Source organism: Vulpes lagopus, chromosome 11, assembly GCF_018345385.1.
Source record: "Vulpes lagopus strain Blue_001 chromosome 11, ASM1834538v1, whole genome shotgun sequence".
In the NCBI taxonomy this organism is placed as follows: domain Eukaryota; kingdom Metazoa; phylum Chordata; class Mammalia; order Carnivora; family Canidae; genus Vulpes; species Vulpes lagopus.
The window spans coordinates 11,414,078-11,435,964 of NC_054834.1; the positions used below are offsets into that span (position 1 = coordinate 11,414,078).

General features: G+C 37.7%; 1 gene segment (V, D, J or C); it reads left to right on the forward strand.

Annotated features, from left to right (window-relative positions):
* LOC121471990 overlaps window positions 1-21,078 on the forward strand; it is a 40,270-nt gene extending 19,192 nt beyond the window's left edge. The window contains 4 exon segments of the C gene segment in view: window positions 7,983-8,313; window positions 9,852-9,964; window positions 19,235-19,282; window positions 20,936-21,078. Coding sequence covers window positions 7,983-8,313; window positions 9,852-9,964; window positions 19,235-19,282; window positions 20,936-21,078 — 635 coding nt within the window.
* Window positions 21,079-21,887: the final 809 nt, after the last annotated feature.

Sequence of the window (21,887 nt, forward strand, 5' to 3'; positions counted from 1 at the left end):
TGTCATAAGCTGGGTTTGTTTTGTCCAAATTCAGTCCAGTAAATTTGTTCATCCTCATTAGCCTTAGGGATGAAATTTTGCCAGGATGAGGGATAATATTTCACTGGGCTGTTTCTACCTGATAGGATCTATTCAAATAAATGCTTTCAAAGAATTTTCACAAGGCTGGTGAAATTATGTGGTGTGTTCTGGTGAGAGATGAAATGATTACTCAAAGTCCAATATTTTGGAACAAAGAGAGGCCCAAAGGGTTACACAGGCAGCCACTGCCAAGAAGTGAAGGAAGGTACTGAGAGGAAGTCCCCAGTCCTGACTGGCTATTGATTTTATTACCATAGATTTTAAGTATGTGGAAACAAGGAAGGAGAAACAACTCAAGAAACCAATCATGGGAAGGGCAGCAGAGAACTGTGGACGTGACTATCTGGACAGGTCTCTGAGGAGCATTAACTAGAGAGCAGTGGGGGATGAGAGAACTGACCCCAGCAGGCCTGGCTATCTGTCCACCATCATTGTTGTTCAGTACTGACCAATGGCAGGAATAATTGGTTTTTCCCACACACATAATGCTGTTCCCATGTATGTGCGTCCCTGTTCTTATTGTATCTTTTACCAGCTGAGGTCCTGCTCTCCCACAGTGAAACAATAGAAAAGTGAAAGAAATTATTTATTTTGATGATTTTAGTGGTTATGATCATAGGCACACATGAATTCATAAGTTGAAAAGCATCTTTCTGATCCTCTTTTTTCCAACTGACTGCAATATAAATTCTAACGGTCTGGGATACCTGGGTGGCTCAGTGGCTAAGCACCTGCCTTTGGCTCAGGGTGTGATCCTGGAGTCCCAGGATCGAGTCTCATGTCGGGCTCCCTGCATGGAGCCTGCTTCTCCCACTGCCTGTGTCTCTGCCTCTTTCTCTCTGTGTCTGTCATGAATAAATGAATACATAAATAAATAAATAAATAAATATTTAAAAAGAATTCTAACAATCTAATTAAATAATGGTGACACAGGTTCACAAGGTTGAAAAAAATTTAGGTGTGGTACAGAGAGAAATGCAGACTGTGATTTTGGATCTATCCCTTTCTGTATAATCATCATTCAGCAAATAAATTTTGATTATACTGATTATTGCTTTCTTAAAGGTATAAAGATAATAATGCCTGTTAGAGGATAATTTGAAAAAAGAAAAAATAAAGTATTAAAAATTTATACTGACACTTATTCTGTTAACATTTGTTATATTTCCATCCATTCATTCTGTCAGGGTAACAACCATTTCCAGTGGACGTTGTGGAGATAAATGAAATTAAATATGGAAATAGCTACTGCATAGGTTGGTACATGGCCTTTCAGTAAAGAAGTCAGTTCTACAAATTCCAATTATCACACAATGGAGTTGTTTTTCAATCAAGAATACAGGAAAATATATTAATTATGATCTCATCTACAGATCACTTTAGAACAATTGGTCAGTATTTGCAGAATAATTTCTATTTCTATGACTCATTGTTATATGTTTCTAAAAATGAGTAGATGTAGTAAGTATTACCTTATATATATTTTTAGCCTCAACTTAAGTTGATCTCTCACTTTTCAGTGGAAATGTCTGAATGTAAATAGGGAGAAGTTTTATAGTTGAATATATACAATTACATATATACATATACATATATATATATATATATAAAGTCAAACACTCATGTTTTTTTTAAAAAGTTTTATTTTTTATTTATTTGAGAAAGAGAGAGAGAAAGAGAGAGAGAGAGAGTCTATGCATAAGCTGGGGGGAGGAGCAGAGAGAGAAGCAGAGTCCCTGCTGAGCAGGGATCCCAGTGCACTGGGCACCATCCCTGGATTCTGGGATCATGACATGAGCCCAAGGAAGATGCTTAACCTACTGAGCCACACAGGTGCCCCTCAAATACTCACTTTTTTTCCCTGTTATCAGAATCACTTTATTTTTTTTAATAAATTTATTTTTTATTGGTGTTCAATTTACCAACATACAGAATAACACCCAGTGCTCATCCCGTCAAGTGCCCCCCTCAGTGCCCGTCACCCATTCACCCCCACCCCCCACCCTCCTCCTCTTCCACCACCCCTAGTTCGTTTCCCAGAGTTAGGAGTCTTTATGTTCTGCCTCCCTTTCTGATATTTCCCACACATTTCTTCTCCCTTCCCTTATAATACTCACTTTTAATATTTTACACCTACAAAACCAATTTATACTACTACAAATATCACTTGAGAAATACTGCTTTTTTTGCCCTCATATTTCATTAAAAATATTATTCACACTCTTCATAGGCATCTAAAATATACATTTTATTTTATTTTTAAGATTTTATTTATTCATGAGACACACACACACACACACACACACACACAGAGAGAGAGAGAGAGAGAGAGAGAGAGAGAGAGGCAGAGACACAGGAGGGAGAAGCAGGCTCCATGCAGGGAGCCTGATGTGGAACTCGATCCGGGTCTCCAGGATCACGCCCCGGGCCGAAGGCAGGCACTAAACTGCTGAGCCACGCAGGGATCCCCTAAAATGTATATTTTAGAGTAAATTTCTAAGTCATCTTAGGATCTGAGTGTCTGTTTGGAGATACCTTTATGATGATACCACTGGATATTTTATTGAAAGAAACACTTATCCACTTCCAAAATAAAAGCATTTTTTCATTTATACTGGCATTCTATATATGTACAATATAAGCACAAAGTATAGAGACTTCAGTTCCAAGTAATATTTATCAATCCATGTTAAACTTCTTTGTTGTTTTTTACCAGCACTATGTCTAAACTAGCTTTAATGGACTGTATTTCAGGTTGATATATTGTCTAAGTCTATTGCTTGTCTAAGTAGAGTATTAGAAAAGCCTCTTTTAAAATGAGAATTTTCTCAAAATGAAATATAAGGTAACCTCTGTTTTATGACACATAATTCTGACAATGAAAGCTTTACCTTATGCTCTGGCATTTCAGCATATTTGAATTCTGAATGTTTTGTGTCTATATACCAGAGTGGGATTTGCAAATATCTTCTGCCATTTTCCATGTCACCTTCAAGGTAGACCTATTAAGATCAGGGGCAGGAAAAGAAACAAGTTCTAATGGGCAACATATTTCTCATCCATTTATACCGCCTATTTCCAAAATCTATTTGAGAAGACCTAAAATAAAATGTGAAAGTACAGATAGGTCAGGAAATACAAATAAGTAGAAGACAAAAAATCACTAAGGAAAGTGGAAGAAAAAAGGCCTGTGATTGTCCAGCAAGAAATATAGGGTAAAATTCTATGTTCAAGGGAAAAATGTAGTGGAGTACATACCTTTTATTAACTTATTTAGTGACACACACCAAATTTTCAAATATGTTACATTTTTCTCATCATAAAATGAGAAAAAGACTTCAATGCATGAGTCCTTTAAGAGGAACATGAAGTGAAACAGTGGGCATTGCCTTCCACATCCAATTTGTAAAGTGGATGAAAAGGTCTTTAAACAAATGCATTTCACACTGCCACTGCATCATTATCATAGGCACCAGGACATATAATGTCATTCATAGATAGTGACCTTCAACCAATCTTGTCAGGCAGGTGGCAATCTAGTGATCTAACATGACAATAGGAGGCCTAGAAGACCAGGCAACGAGACATTGATCTTTTCATTCCACCACGAAGGACCACTGTAGGAGTTTGAAGCCAAGCTATGGACATGAGCTAGAAGGAAGTCAGTTTGAGGTAGAAATTTCTGATGAGAGCTTGGAATGCTCATAGATTGTGCTCTTGGTAGGAAAAAAATGCCATTTGCATTGGACAACAGAGGTGAAAGCAGTTCCATGAACTGACCCCACATTACTAGGCTTTGCTGTATTTATATTCCTCTTCATTTCCTTAACACTAGAAAGGCATTGGATAAAATAAGACAAGTGACTTACTAATAACTGGTGTGCATAGGGCACATTTTCAGTGATGATGGTTCAAAGAATTCTAGATATAGTAGAGCAACGTGGGGTGCAAATGAAGGAATGAATCTTGATATCTGATTGACATAGGTCCAATTGCTATCCCTAAATACTGCAGTCTCATCAGTAAAAGAAGATTCGGTCCCAGGAGATTAAAATGTTGTTGGAGGATACAATCATCACAATTAAATTTCTAATACTAATGATAATGTTAATTTAATCTCTCATTTTCATAACACGTCTAGATGTAGAAATCTTAGGAGATATTTTAATATCAATCCCTCCAGTAAAGGTCAGCATAGACAGCAGTGTGCAAATATGTAATAGGATCTGACTTCGTGTCCATGTAGACTTGCTTAAAGTGGTCATGCACAACATATGTAGTTGTCTTGAAAGTGTTTGTCCCAAGAATGAATTTGCTCATGACATAAACTGTGTGATTTGACTGATTTGACTCACTTCCTTTTCTAATGGTGAAAGGGGGTTTTCAGAGAGCCTGGGTTTTGGAGTCAGGCTATCTGGAGCTCTGACTCCACCACTTGCTGCTGATGTGAACTTGGGTGATTATTCTCTGGCCTCAGTTTTATAATACACAAGATGAGATAACAGGATGTATGAGCAGGGTTATGAAAATTCAGTGAGAGGTTGTGAGTAAGGTACTTGGCATGTTGTCTAAAGCACAATAAGTGCCGCATAGATCTTGCCCCATTTAAAACCTAAAGGGAGAATTGTATCCAGATGGGAGAGTGGTTAGTAGCCAATCACATTGACAAAGCCGAAATTCTCCAGGGGATTTAGCTCTACTTCTCACCATTCCAGTGAAAAGTTACCTGACTCTCCATTAATATACAAAACACTTAAATTTAGAGGTATTTCTGTAATGGACTTTTCCCATACTTGGCAAAAATAAAATTAAAATGTGTGTGGGGGGTTGTATTTTGTTGTTGTATGTACTTAAATCTTAATATTTTATCTTACATTATATGTCTAACACCAACAAGCTTGGCCTTCATACTGGTATTTAGTAGATAAACAACTCCTAACTCGGGGAAACGAACTAGGGGTGGTGGAAGGGGAGGAGGGCGGGTGTTGGAGGGGAAGGGGTGACGGGCACTGAGGTGGACACTTGACGGGATGAGCACTGGGTGTTTTTCTGTATGTTGGTAAATTGAACACCAATAAAAATTAATTAAAAAAAATAAATAAATAAAATAAAATTTTAAATTTTATTCAGAAAAATTAGGAAATATTTGTTTTGGCAACAGATATACTAAAATTGGAATGATAATGAGAAGATAGCATAGACTCTTAAATAAATAAATAAAATCATAAAAAAAGGAAAATACATAGGAATATAGTTAGTGATACTTAGTACTTTTAAATATACATAGAAATGTCATTAATTTGTAATTCATGGGCAGCCCCTGGGGCCCAGCGGTTTAGAGCTGTCTTCAGCCCAGGGTGTGATCCTGGAGACCCGGGATCGAGTCCCATGTCAGGCTCCCAGCATGGAGCCTGCTTCTCTCTCTCTCTCTCTCTCTCTCTCTCTCTCTCTCTGTATCTCTAATAAATAAATAAAAAAATCTTTAAAAAAATTTGTAATTCATAATCACATATGAGATACTTGTAATTATTTATTTAATAAAAGAAATAAGAGAGGAATAAAATAGAGGAATTTTGAATCAATATTGATATGCAATATTAATTTAATGAATACAATATCAATAGGTATTAATGCCATACGTAATTAAAATGTGATTGCATTTGGTTAATTTATATAGAATTCCTACTGCCTTGTGTTCATCATATATATACCATTAAGGCAATTTACCTGAAAAATTTTTGATTATGAATATATATAAATGTATTAGAAAGATTTATTTTTAAAACTGGTGTCTATTTTATACATCAATGAAATTATTGTGGCCATAGAAAACACTCTTAATAAGTTTAATAAAGAATGTTGAGTGGCACTTGGGTATCTCATTCTGTTAAATATCTAGTTATGATCTCAGGGTTGTGGGATTGAGACCTGACCATGGTGTTGGGCTCCAAGACTGAGTGTGGAGTCTGCTTCAGATTCTCTCTCTCCCTCTCACTCTGCCCCTCAATCCAGCACACACTCTTTCTCTTTAAAAGAAATAAATAAAATCTTTTTTTAAAAGAATGCTAAAAGAAAAACCATGTAAAATAATTACATAAAATATAGGCACTAACCATTTATAATCAAGAATATATTTAATGCTTAGTTAACTATCACGTTGAGAAAGTTATGGAAGATTCAAGATACCTTCTATCCTGAAAAGAATGAAACTTTAGGAATCTAGCAAGAAAAGGTGACAGGAGCTCAGCATAATGTCTTAATTTTCCAAATTCATCATTTGTTTTTCGTTTTTTAAAAGATTTTATGTATTTATTTATGAGAGACACACAGAGAGAGGCAGAGTGAGAAGCAGGCTCCCCACCTGGCACTCGATGGGGGACTCGATCCCAGACCCCAGGATCTCGACCTGAGCCGAAGGCAGAATTTCAACCACTGAGCCACTCATGCACCCCTCCAAGTTCATCATTTGATTTTCAAATTCTTTACTATGATGAATCAGAAATGTTCCTATGAAAAACCAACTTTTTAGCTAGATTCTTTAATGTATTGACTAGAGGCAAAAATTATGTGACTACCATGTACTTTGAGAAATAAATTTTGCTTTATATAATATGCTTTTTAAATTGAAAACAAAGTATATGGTTGGGGAACGATACAGTGTCTTATTATTTTGATCGGTAAAATACTATTTGTACGACAGGCAAGATGTACACAATTAAAACAAGCACATTATGGCCTGATAAGTAATTAGAGCATAAGTAAAAAAAGTCATCATCGTTTGCTTACCAATTTAGTATAAAAATCAGGAGCATTGGAGATAGGCAAAATTTCTGAAGAATTTTTTACCCTTTCTTCTCAAAGGAGGAATTCAGTTCTTTTCTTAGGATGTTACCCATGAAATTATTATTCTAACTCCATACTAGTTGAAAGAAAGAAATCAGTAAAGCACTTGTATTTCAGTGGGAACTCAAATTGGAATGGGTCCTACTATTTATGATATGATTCATTAGTATAACCAAGGAATACTCCAGACTTCAAGAGACATGCCCTTGAAAACCACGATGTTTCACTATATAATTTGACATTATGTCTTCAAGAAACTCTGACCATAACTGGTAACATTACGCCATTCTATATAAATTTATTCAGCAGGTGAAATGTAAGAAAATGGAAGGATACCATAGCAAGTTTAGCAGGCTTGTAGGGCAGATTCAACTTTGAGGAGGGATGCTAAGACTCATAATATGGTGTCATCTTAATTATGCTTCAACTTCAAATAAAATTCCAACATAAAACGTACTTTTAATTAACATTTCCTAAAGCAAGACAAAACTCTGACCAGTGTATTTCTTGATTAGGGTACTGTAGGAACATTTCTGAACATTTAAATTTTTTAAATAGGAGTTTTGGAAATATTGCCATTTGTTTCTAAATTTAAGTCACTGTAAGTAATTTGGAGGTGCAACATTACACATTGCCTTCTACAAAGTCCTGCAGTGGTATAATTGTGATAATGAGATGTTCTATAAAATCAGAAATCAAGGAGAAGAATTCCAGTATCACAAGTGGACATGAGATCCATATTTGTAATTAAAGATAAACTTGATAGATTCCCATTCAAACAAGTGACTGTGTATTGTGTCAAAATATTCCACTTTTTGATCCAGGACCCTTCACTTAATAGCTATGACTTTGGGCAAGTTACATAACTTCTACAACCTTTTTTCACATGGAAACTGGAAATAAGCACCTCAAAACCCACTGTGGATGAAAGGCCATGATACCCTACTAATCCTATTGCAACTTTTCCTTTAATTTAGTATGTGCTGGGTATTTCCCAACCATAAAATGTTTCTGTTTCTTTATTTAACTTTTATTTGTTATTCCATTGTCTCCAACAGATAAAAGTCCTGAAGAAATTTCCCCCAAGCCCACAATTTTTCTTCCTTCGATTGCTGAAATAAAAGTCCATAAGGCTGGAACATATCTTTGTCATCTTGAGGAAAATATTCCTGATGTTTTTAAGATAGATTGGAAAGAAAAGAACAGCAAAACAATTCTGCAATCCCAGCAGGGAAACACCGTGAAGACTGAGGACACATACATGAAATTCAGCTGGGTGATCGTGACTGAGGAATCATTGGATAAAGAACACCAATGCATTGTCAAAGATGAGAGGAATAAAAAAAGGATTAATCAAGAGATTGATTTTCCTTCAATAAACAAAGGTATGTGCATATAAACATGAATACAAGCTCCCAGAACCCTGGGTTTCAAAGAGAAAACCCTACCTCTTCTGTTAAGTTTTAATGAAAATAAGCAATTAAAAAATTTTTTTCTAATGTTGTTGCCTTTCATGGTAGCATGAATGTCCTGCTATTTCTCCCATAGACTGCAAATAGTATGGGTTTGGGGGGCACCTGGGAGACTCAGTAAACTGAGCATCTGACTCTTCATTCAGCTCAAGTCATGACTCAGGGTACTGAGAATGATCACAGTATTGGGCTCTGCACTCAACATGGAGTCTGCTTATGACAAATTCACTTAGCCTTTCAAGCCTCAGTTTAACATCCAAAATATTAATAAAACTGACTATTTTTGCAGTCATTTCATGGATTAAATGAAACAATACCTGTGAAAGCACCTAGCTACCTGGTGCACAAGAAATGCTCAGAGTGTACTGTTGAGGATTTTACTTGATCAGGAAATAAGAACAATTATTGCTCTATTCAAAGTATCACCCATCAACAATGAGTTGTCGGAGAGAAAATGCTCTTCATTTGCTGGAGCCAGATCGCAGCTCAACCAGGAATAATAATTTGACTACTGAAATTTTAGTATGATCGTGGGTTTTTTAGATTTGTATTTTATATACAAGAATAAAGGTGAAGTTTAGTAAGTAAAGACTGAGTGATGCTAAGGTCTAAAAACATTCATCCTTTCTACATGATGAATGTATTCTTATTGGTAAAAGTGCTCAGCAAACATTTATTTCAATTCTAGTATGTGCCAGACTGGAAAGGATGCAGGATGAACTATGGTCTCAAGGAGGGTCACTACAGTCAAGTGAATATACTTTTCCAAATCATTCAGGGTCACTTGTGATTCAAGCATGGTGTCCCAAAGAAGCCTCACTGGGGGAGACGCTGGTCATATTTAGACAGTGTGGGCAGATGGCTGAATGTGCCTGGCCTTGCTGTGATCTACTAACTCACTACACTCGGAAGTCAAGTCCTGGCTTTGACATCACAGACCAGGGCCCCAGAGAGACCATAAGAAGGAATCACTTTGGATTTTACTTGTGATTAACATCATTCTAAGCAGTGGGGAACAAGCACATAACAAGACCTGTGAAGAGCTTTGCTATATCAAGTCTAACTTTCTGAAGTGAGTTTGTGTTCTTGGAGTGTTGAAAACACCCCACATTCCAAAATGGCAACACTTGGCTTATGGCCCAAGTTACTAAACCAGGACTTAATACCTAACCTAAGGGCAATTTCACCTTCCCACCACAAGAAGAAGAGTAACCTTTAACTAATCAACATGGGAATTTCCTGGTCAGCCCCAGGAAGCTTCCTGACTGACCCATTCCCTTCCCCTTGGGAGAGTAACCTTGCCTAAAACAACGGATTGCTTGCTAAGAATTCCCTTTTTCCCAGGCTCTCTCAATTGTTAAAAACTTTTGCTCCTAAATTGATTAATTAATAGAGCCATTAAATCTTTAAATTTACTTGGTTGAATTTTTGATCCTTAACAGATTTGTTGGCAAGGATGGAATCCAATGTGGACCCCGCGGGGCATTCAGAGGCAAAGCAAAACACAGAGGTGGTAACTTTGAACCCTTCCAGTTCAAGATCTTTCAGGCCTGTCCCAAGCACTGTGGGTGAGTTCTTCCTGCTCTCAGCTCCAGTCACTTTGTGTTCTGCCTCCTAATCTAATTGGTTTTGCTTGGCAGGGCATGGCAGCTTAGGCTGCCAGAGTGTTATGCCCATGTTAAGTTAAACTAGCATGTTTCTTCTCAGCCCCAATAAGCTGGATATTTGCACAGAGTCCAACTGAACTGGCTGAAGGGTCTGCCCAGAGACAAGCAACTAACCTTTCAGACTAAGTGCCCAAGATAGAAATCTCAGCAAGTTTCCAGGAGAATTGGTGGTGCACGCAGAGTCTTCTTGTATCAGAACTCAGAAACATCTCTTACAGCTCATACACTAATGTGCACCTAATTGATTGTCACCATTCCTGTAGATAAAGCCTACAGCTAACAGGGAAAGGTAGAAAAAACACAAAAATTGGCGTGCAAGAGTCAAGCATTTAGAGGCCGCTAGAGCACTTACTACCTCAGGAACACGCCACTGATAGTACAGGTTGTCAGGAAATGGGATGGATCAGTACTAGATCACTCATCAACCTCAAGAAAACCTCTGTGCAAGGAGCTACACTGCAAAATACACACAATCCCCAATTCCAGGAAACAACCCTTTTAGGTGTTAGTTTTCTGATCAAGAATCCCAGTGTCTTAGTTGATGGAATCCTTAAAGAGTCAAGTGCACTACTTCTGTTATACTTGTTTATTTTTCATCTAAGAATTATAGTCCCAGATTAAAGATACCTAGCAAAATGCAAACTCTTAAAAACTTCTTTGGTGTCCTGAGGAATTAACTTGGTAACAATCAGGTTGGAGACCCAAAAATACCAGACCGGAAAGTGGGGTACCACTCATTTGCAGCCAGATATGGCTGGAGTGTGGATTAACTCCATTTGAGGCTAGTGCCCCACCAAACTGGTGTGAGCCCTCAGGGCAACAATAACCTAGAAATATATGTCCATAATGGGGAATTTGTGAATTAGATAAGATCATTAAGATGTGCACTTAAAAGCAAGGGTTCCCTAATTAAACAGAATCCTGTAAAATGTTGACAATTCCAAGGTCCTTTCATTGAAAGACTCACTGCAAAAGGCTAACGAAAGATTAACAATGGACAAACAGTATATAGTCTCATTCATTTAGGGAATATGAAAAATAGTGAAAGGGAATAAAGGGGAAAGGAGAAAAAATGAGTGGTAAATATGAGAAAGGGAGACAGAACATGAGAGACTCCTAACTCTGGGAAAGGAACAAGAGGTGGTGGAAGGAGAGGTGGCGGGGGGTGGGGGTGATTGGGGGATGGGCACTGAGGGGGGCACTTGACGGGATGAGCACTGGGTGTTATGCTACATGTTGGCAAATTCAACACCAATTAAAAAATAATAAATAAATAAATAAATAAATAAATAAATAAATAAATAAAAATAAAAAGAAAGATTAACGTTGGAGGAAGTACCTAAAACAGAAGAGTATAAAACTGGTCTAACTTCTGCTCCCCTCTTGGCTCCTTTGAGCACTCATTATAGTCTGAATTGATTTTCCACTCTGAACAGACTACACAGCCATAAACAGAAGACTGCCAATTTCATGGCTTTACAGACACCTCCATATCTACCTTCATAGGAGGGCCCCCAAATGAGCCCTGTCCAGAGGGGCAAATTGCTATGTACTTTATTCTCTTAAACAGCCATGTGAATTCTGGTAAATACTGGGTCCTGTGCAAAGGATCCTAGAAAAGCTGGTATAGGAGAGGGAAGAGTGGAAATCTTAACCACATTATTAGTGGAATCTCTATCTAAAGTCCTTGTCCACAGGGATAGTAAAATTTCTCATTATCCCATCCTTTCTAAATCTAGACCCATTGCTAGTGATCTTTTCTCTCCCAGATGTTATTCCTGCCTTCCTGCCTGTGTCATCCTGCCTAATTGCTCTTAACTTTCTGCCTGCCTGTGACTTGTGTATTGTTGGCTCCTTCCTTTGGCTCTCACTGTGAGAGACTCTGAGTATTTGGAGGGTAGTATCCTTTGCACCCTCTTGGGGACCCAGGTAATACACAAGGGGTTACTCTATATGTCAGAAATTCTTAAAACTAAAACTATGCCCCCAGAGGGAAGGAAACAAATTGAAGCTCATGCGCTTGGCTAGATGGATCAATCCATGATGTCATTCCATGTAAATACAAGTCTGAGAATTTGAGAGCAACTGGCTTGACCAATCTTACCAGAAGCAGAAAGGCAGCTCTTGAGGCAACTCAAAGTTCTCCCGTTGCTTTATCTATCCTCCAACTTCTCCTATTTATGAAAAAGGGCTTATAAATGGTTGGCTTTAGGAAAGCAAAGTGCTTCTTGGAGGAACATGCATTCTCTGTCATTAAAGTCACACATCTTATTATGTCTTTAAAACGTAAATGCAGCACACAAAAGCTTGATAGTGAGGGAAATAAACGAACCAGGCCTTTTTTTTTTTTTTTTGGCCTTTTTAAAATATAAACTGCTAAAGGGCTCTTGTGCCTACACTCTAGTCTATTCTCCTTGATAATCCTGAGACAAATACAAATCTTAAAATTGTCTGCATAAATATTAGTGGTCATCAGTCCTTGCACCAGTCTGTGTGTCCATAAATATATATTGTCGATGTGAGATATTTTTCACCCTGGATGTTTCGCCAAAAATAATTTGTAAAGAGCTCTATTTCCTTGGTTTGAATATAAGCACTTATGAGGATCAGGCATTCTACAACTCTCAGGAAGATAGAAACTAAGTTGAATGTGTTTCAACTTTACATGATCTGGGCACATATTCTCTGGTGGGTTTAAGCATAATAGGTATGTTGGTATTGCCTTCTCAGCACTAAAATCAGAAATTTCATGTGCCTGGTTTACTAAAGATCAAGTAAGTAGATGTGATCTCCATTACAAAATGTTACAGGAAAAAACTTGGGAGAATGATGGACTTTGATGCTTCATAAGATATTTTACGCTTTTTATTTAATTCCAATTAATTAACACAGCACATTATATTAGTTTCATGTGCACAATATGGTGATTCAACACTTTGATACATCACCTGTGCCCATCAGGACAAGTGCACCCTTTAATCTCCATCATCTATTTCACCCTTCTCACCCCTTGTCTATGATGTTTTTGTGGGTAATCTCAGATAACGAGATATAAAAAATACACAATTTTAGCTAAAGTTTTAAATAATCTCCCAATTTTTTTGAGGAACTTAAAATCATTGTGTTTTCCGTGTTAAGATACATTCATTATATTCATTCAATATCGAGATCATTTCCAAGCAAGATAAAATACTAATATATTAGTGACTAAACACAGGTTTATCTTCTTTTGTTTCCTTGTTGCATAGAAACAGAAGATAAGTTCGCACCTACTCATAGTCAAGCTTGGTGCTTTACTGAAAGATTGTTTTATGAAGAAGCACACATTTCTAGAAATTATGAAATATATTCATAAATTTGCCAATCTAAAGAATGCTAATTAACAAACTGTTAACAACTGCTTATTGACGCTTTCTTTAAATAAAGGTTTCTAGGGGTTAAGAATTCTAGTATATGTAATGTAGACTACTAAAATAATAAAAGAAACAACCTGGAAAGCAAAGAAACTAAGATGTGTATTTTTTCAAAAGAAAATGTATGAGGAATGGAAATATATTTTTTTAGGGGTGAAAGGATTTTTGTCCTAAAGGGAGGTGGGTTGTCTGAAGATGGTAAACTCAGGACAGAATGTGCGTGTAAAGGAGAAAGTTGCAGAGGTTTGTACAAAGGGGATGTTTGGGGAGGAATGTCATGTGTGGTGAGAACTGAATAAGATAGGAATGAAGAATTTTTAAACCAAAGTAAGCTGGTACAGCATTGGAGTTTTATTTTCTCCCTGCCAAAAGGATAAATGGTTTTTTGGACTTTTTATGTTTCTTTATTCTCTTTGTAGTTTTGGTCTGCTTAAGTCTCTCCGACTTAGAGCATTTCACTGGATTGGTTAAACTGTGGCTTATCTGGTATGTCAGATTACGTGGAATGCATTGCCAAAAAATACTTCACACCAAGTTTGCTAGATATTGTATTTGTAAAAATGTGGTACGTGCAGATAATATCCATTCTGGTTCTACAAGAAAACTCCCCCCCATTGTTAGTAGTTGGTTATCCTGATGACCTTGTAACATGGCACCAATCTGCTTCTGAATCAGAAAAATGAAGGCGGGTAAACATGGCAGTGTTTTAAACAAAGAGTCAAGGCTGAGGGAAAACCAGTGCAGCCACTTTGGTTTTTCCAGGCTCCGTGGCAAAACTAATTTCTCTCAGTTTTTTTTTTTTTTTTAACCATTCCTTTGCCCTCCTTTGGATATTTTAAATGACTCAAAATATAAGGGGAAATCAGTGGGAAAACTTCTGTAATAGTACAAAAACAGTTTACCATCAATGTTTAGTGTGTCAAGTCCATAATTCTGTAAAAAATATTTTTGCCTCCAGAGACTGTATGGCTCATCATTCTGGACCCTTTGGACACCTGCAGCTGGAATTCGTTCCACTGCCACTTAGTGTGCATTGTCACTGTGCCCTTGTCACAAAAATATTTATATATTTTCTGGATGGTTTAAAGCCTTTATCTGCTATGAGAATGATACATTCACTCTGGCAAAGACATTGTCAAAAATGGATTTCCCCCTTGAGGCCCACTTTCTGTGACCTCCAGTGACCAAGGCTCCTCCTTCACTAGGCAAATCAAAGGGGCCTTTAGGAAAATCTTGCCAATCTCTTGGAATTGTCTCAGTGTATAACCTTCTGCTGATCCTTTGTGCTGCCTGCTAGTCTGACCAGCTGGTATAAGTCTCCAATATCTGCAGCTCAAGACTGTCATCAATAGGTTATGGAAATGTTCTTAGATTACAGTTAAAAGGATCCTACAGGTCACAGTTTACCGCCTGCTGATTAGGTGTTTTAGCCAAACATCAGAGGAAGATAGCCCTCGACTATCTCAGTAGAAGAGGGATGTTACCAAGTGGTCCTGCTGTAAAACTAAAGGTTGAACCTTGTACACATCACACATCTATAAATGTCTCCACCTGACACCAGGTCCTACCCAGACACAGGAGATTCTGCAACAACTGAGTGAAGTACAAATAGCAGACATCCAAATTGACTGCTTTCACCTTAACAGGGTTTCAGGACTTCATACTTCAACTAAATATTAAATCTTTTCTCCTTCTTTTCTTTCCTTACTCTGGAAATGGCCTGTATTTCCCATGTCATTGCCATAGGTGTAACCTCTGGAATTTAGAGGAAACTTTTATTCAGTATAGCAGAAAATCTAACACTGGTTCAAAATTTTCTCAAGGTAAATAAGACATCTCATTGGTTGATTCTTCTAAATTTACATCCTAAGGAGTAGGGACTACCAAGAAGCCACCAGGATTAATACCTTTGGCAGGAATCCATGTGGCTTAAATGAAAGATTCCTTCAGCAGAGTCTTTCTTACTTATTTGATTTTAACTGCTTTGAGTATTGGGAGCAATGACATCAGAAAGCACCTCCCAACATGGGGAATTTTTTTTCTATGTATATTTTTCAATTGGAGTTCGATTTGCCAACATATAACAGTGCTCATCCCATCAAGTGCCCCCCTCAGTGCCCATCACTCAACATGGGGAATTATCCTGTTTATAGGCATCATAAAAATCTTCCTGGTGCATTTTGTTCTCTCAAAAGCTTTACACACAAGTTCTAAGTCAGTAACTTTTAAGCAAATGATTTTTTTAGACTGGGGTACTACAAAAGAATGAAAAATATGACCAGCTCTAAAAACTATAATGTTAAAGTGATAATCCTTGAATATCACAAGGCTTATGCAAAAGGTCAAGACCTGTGTATATCACCCAAAGGAACAACAGGAACTGCTGAAAACTTCAGAGCAGTTTCTGACAGTAGTGTTAATGCCTTCAATTTTGATCCCTTTTCTAGGTTAAGCTGAGAATGTGATCAAAAGGCAGGGTAGTTGTAAAGGAAACCTCAGGGTCACAATGTACTCATTTAGCTTAAGGCCACAAGTCAGTAAACCAACTCTTCATAGCTACCCAACTGCAGTTTCAACAGCCAGAACTGGAACCTTTAGCCAGTGGACATGGGAGTTTTCTGGTCAGCACTATGGCCCCTCTGCTCCCCTTATGAGAGCGACCCTGCCTCAAACAATGGATTCTTTGCTAATAATTTCTTTTTCTCTCCCTCTCTACCTTGAAATACCTCTGTCCTGTAGCCCTTAGGAGTTGCCTCCTACTTGCTAGATGGGATGATGCCCAATTCATGAACAGGTTGAAAATACAGCCAAAATATACTCAGTTGAATTTTTCTTATTTCATAGATTCTCAGTTTGTCCAATGATCAGATTAGGATTAAATATTTACTTTTACTTTCCCCAGAAATGTGATGCAAAGCAAATGAAATTACATCAGTGAAAATACATGCTGTTGAAAACATGACATGGATGAATTTATTCCTATATTTATTGTATTTATTTATTTTCTTTCCTAAAACTAGCTTAAATCAAATTATACAGAGAGCCTTAATGTTTACTTCTACAGCTAACAGAGAGAGACAAATGGGCATGGCATAAATGTAATGAAACCACTGGGCTTAGGTTTTGATTTTTCCAGTGTGACAAGAAAAGTAAAAAGTATAGTAAGTTCCATGGCGATGATTGTGATAAGGGAGGTGTTCCTGTTCATGATGTGCCTCACTTCGCAGTTACTTCTGAAAGGAATGTCTTCCAAGGTCTTCTCATAACAATAAACAGGGCACTTCTGTTATTGCAATTCTACAGCAGATACCTAGTGCTGGTCCATGGAAGTTTTAATTTTTTTGTAAAAGCTTATATATATATATATATATATATATATATATATATATATATGAATGCACAGAACAGTGAGTGATTCTGAACAGAGATAAACTCATCTCCTCAAACTTTTTGACCAACTTTGACAGAAAAAGGGCACCATGGACACACATACAAGTTGTATTATGAAAATTGTTACTTTGTTGTCTTTTTATCGATCAATGCATGGTGATAAGAGATTTTTATGTACCTTTTTGAAGTTTCTATTTTACTTTTAGTTAATTAACCTACAGTGTTATATCAGTTTCAGGTACAAATATCATGAATAAAATCACTGTATGGAAAAGAAAGATATGCTTAGGGCAATTTAATGTGAGCTCTTTAGGATATTTTAACATTTAACATAATTATATTAACATTATCTTTCTTGGGATTTACCCAAAAGACTATACCTCATACCCATTTTTCAAGAGCACACCAACATAAGATTGTGTGGAGTGGATAAAATTGCACACCAGAATCATGTCTGTATGGACAACATAACAGGAGGTGAAAAAGGATAAACCAAAAAACCTTACAGCTTTCTCTTCCTGCATCCATCGTTAATCATCATTAAGGATTTTTGCATTTGTATGTGTGTTAGGTATTTTTTTTTGTTTCTGATTTTTCTTTTCTTTTTTTAATAATAAATTTATTTTTTATTAGTGTTCAATTTGCAACATATAGAATAACACCCAGTGCTCATCCCGTCAAGTGCCCCCCTCAGTGCCCGTCACCCATTCACCCCCACCCCCCGCCCTCCTCCTCTTCCACCACCCCTAGTTCGTTTCCCAGAGTCTAGGAGTCTTTATGTTCTGTCTCCCTTTCTGCTATTTCCTACCCATTTCTTCTCCCTTCCCTTATATTCCCTTTCACTATTATTTATATTCCCCAAATGAATGAGAAAATATAAGGCCTTTCAACCTATTCCTGCAAACAAGTGCACTGAAATGCTGAGCTTTTAGGGGTGCATCAGTAGCTTAGTCAGTTAAGTGCCTGCCTTTGGCCCAGATCATGTTTCCAAAGTCCTGGGATTGAGCCATGTGTTGGGCTCCCTACTCAGCTGCAAATCAGTTTCTAGTTCTCCCTCTGCCCATTTCCACTGCTGATGCTCACTCTCTCTCAAATAAATAAACAAAACTTTAAAAAATTAAAAAGAAAGGCTGAGATTCTTTGATAAAATGGTCATTTGCTAAGACTAATTCAATTATATGGCAGAGATGATGTCTGAGAAGTCACAACGGTGGAATTATGTTTGATTTCTATGGTTTATTTGTTTATTTATTGGAGTTCAATTTGCCAACATATAGCATAACACCCAGTGCTCATCCATCAAGTGCCCCCCTCAGTGCCCATCACCCAGTTACCCCAATCCCCCTGCCCATCTCCCTTTCCACTACCCCTTGTTTGTTTCCCAGAGTTAGGAGTCTCTCATGTGCTGTCACCCTCAGTGATATTTCCCATTCATTTTCTCTCCTTTCCCCTTTATTCCCTTTCACTATTTCTTATATGGATTGTTTTACAAGATGCTTTCCACAGGCTCTAGCTCATCAATACCCCCACAGCCATCCTTTCAGTGCTGTCTGACAATAATCACTGGTATGCTATTCAGCAAGGGACATAGACTCTCTAAATCTTATTTCTTTCTGGGTAACACAAAACCCTCCAAATTCAGCTCATATAAATATAATGGGGAGGTGAGATGAGATAATGCCTGTGAACTTCCACATAGTCCCTGGCACAATAACAATCAATCAATAGGTATTGGCTTTCATTAGTATTGTGGTCAGGTCCTCCAACACCATCAGTCCAGAAAAACACGTGCAGGAGTTGGGGCACACATGATTTAAAAGACAGGGCTGCTTCTTACCTTAGATAGGAAATTTACCTAAACCAGACTCCTTCCAACAGGTAAGGTGCTACTGTGGCTTCTAGGGTTGGACAAATTTATTTTGGTAGCAACCCTTCATGTGAGCAGTGAGTGTGGAGGACTGGACCACAGCCACCGTTTCTGGTTATTTTTCTATTCAATAGTATTTATAGAAAAAATACTGTGGAGCAGTCACTGTAGTATGAGCTATGAGCACAGAAGGAAAACAAGATAATGCTAGGCATTACAGTTGTGAGGAAACAAAGGGAAAATGCATCAATCACAAACTGCAACATCTTTATGTGCAGAAATACAATATGTGAATTGATCTACTAAATTATGTAAAATCAAACAAAAAATTTCTGGAATTGGGATAATCATATTTGTATTGGCTCTTCCTCTCTGCCAACAAATTCTATTATCTATCTATCTATCTATCTTTCTATCATCTATCTGTCATCTATCCACAACAAAACAAAGGTAAACAATAGATATGAACTACTGAATAATATTTGTCCTCATTTCTTTTAGAACTCACTGCTATTAACTCTACAGAGGCTTTCCTGGATGATGAAAATCGTAAGTTTTTGTCTGTGTTTGCCTTTATGTTATGCTGTAGCATTTTTCCTTCCTGATTTTCCTTTCCTTCCTTCCTTTCCTTTCCTTCCTTCAACTTAGACTTCAAATTCCCCTGGCTTCAGGGAGAAACTCCAGAATGGCTGGGTCTTGCAAAATAGACTGAGCGATATTTATGTCAATCCATCATTTCTCAGATCATCTTCACACAGTAAACTCTGGTTTGGGTGTGAGAGGACCATGAATTAGGGGTGCAGTGTTGTGCCCTGAATTCTTTCAACAATGGATTTCATTCACTTTTGTGCCCAGTGTTTCTACTGACTGAGAAAAACATGTTTTCATGTTGCTTCTATATTTTTAAGCCTTGTTTTTGCTGGTAGTTAATTACCTGAACTGACACTAAAAAGGTTCTTGTACAGAAGGCATTGTGCTGCACTGGGAGTGTGTTTTCTTTAATTCTCTTAATACTTTGAAAGATTTCATTCCTGTTTTACACATGAGGAAATGAGCTAAAATGAATTTTTCACCATGCCATAGAGAAATAGCTGAGGCTGAAACCCAGACCATCTGAATCAAGATGAATCATGTCTATACACTTAGTCAGTTTTTATTCTTCCTCTATATCCCAAGGCCAAGGCCCTGAGACAGGTGCGCACATGGGGAGAGTTTGTGAGTGCAGGGCTTCAAGTGTCATAGACTGGACTTAGATTCTAACCTTTTAATTATCCAGTGCATAAGTATGGGTAAACTATTTGCATTTTCTGAACATACCAAATAGACACAAATAACAGTTATAGAAGATATAACGTGGCACACGTATCATATCTAGCTTAGGCATTCCTTTTAGCTGCTACATCATAAGTACTAGCTCCTGGCTCTTTCTCCCCACATAATGAACAAAGGAAATGATGAGGAGCATTGGTTATAGCCCTGCTGATACACCCTCCAAGGCCAATATTAGGGGACTTCTGGACTCTGACCATTACCAACATCATTATCATCTTCAGCAGCAGCAGCATCTGACTTTATATTTTTGCTTAATTATTTTGTTTCTTGCATGTGGAGATGCAGAATTATAGAGCAACTGAGAAAGTGTTCTTCAATGCTGTGTTGCTGGGATTGAAATCTGGATTCTAGTACTTACTAGTTGTATGAAATCAGGCAAATGGCTCCTCTCTCTGAACTCACTTTATTTGTAAATTGGAATGAAAGTAATTATCTCAGAAGTTATTGAAAAATTAAATAAGATTTAAGTTTTGCATGCAAAGTTATCAAATAAGTGACATTTAATTTGTACTTAATGGGTATTGCCACTTATTCCTTCTTAAGACATGATGGGGATGAATGTGAAAAAAGTCACTTATCACCAATGCATTTATTCCCATTGGATTCACTCATTATAAAGACAACCTTAATTTTTAATACTTTGGAATGTGCTAGAGGAATTTCATAGATTTTTTACTGACTTGACCTGCAAACTCCATCCTGAATTGTCTCTGTGGTGGTGATGGTGATGTAGGTATTTATTACCCAGTGGTGCTGATGTGAGAGTGTCACTTCAACCTAAGTTATCAGAAATGTATACAGTCACCCCTCTCCAAAGAATACGTCTTGGCCTTTCTAAAAACTGTGAAATTAATAAAATACATCTTTTAGACACCCTGCAGCTGCAGCTCATGAACACCTCTGCCTACTACACCTACCTCCTCCTCCTCCTGAAGAGCCTGATGTATTCCATCATCATCACCATCTGTTTACTTGGGAGACCAGCGCTTGATGGCAATGGGAAGAGTTCCTAACACATGGTGCCACCAGGGTCCACTTTTTCCCATTGTCTTTTGTCCCTCTAAGTGTCTGCTGAGGATCTAGTCAGGCTTTGTTTCTATGATTGGGTTATTTCCTTTCACGTGTGTCTTTCTTTGTAGGGTCACAATGCAGAATGGGTTTATAAACCCCTGGGCAAACACAAACTTTCACTCTGCAGCAAGAACAAATTCTGTTATGACTCAGGGGTGGGGACAGGGGTCCATCTCCAGGGACTTCATCACTTCTCTCTCTTTAATGCCCACCCACTCCTCAGCCACGCAGTACCCATGCCTCTGTGTACAGCCTGCATGCAGCTTCCAGCTGTGTCCTTGAACTCTTTTACCATATGATTTCTTGGAAGCCCCTTATTGTACATACCTAGAAGATCACCTCCTTACTGACTTACTTTTGTACTGTTTTTCATAATAAAAGTGATCAAAAATCTACTTGGGCCTATGTGTACTTTTATTTGGTCCAATCTAACTGAGAGTCAGAGGTAAGAGGCAGCATGAGAGCTGAGCCTTCCAACACAGTGTTGGTTGTAATATTGGCCAACTCCACATTTTTAATTCTTATGCTGAGATGGTCCTTATGATACTTTCTTTGGGGACACTGGACACAGGAGAGCCACAGCCAGTGAAGTTGCCCAGGTTATTTCTCTTTCAAAGGTTAACTGATTCAGACCCATTTGGTTTCAGACACTCTGGTGATGACTGTTTAACATGTGGCATGGCTGGTGTTTGTGCTCAGAGCTATAGCAGTGTTTCACAGGCGCTAGGTTTTCTGATCTCACATGAATCCC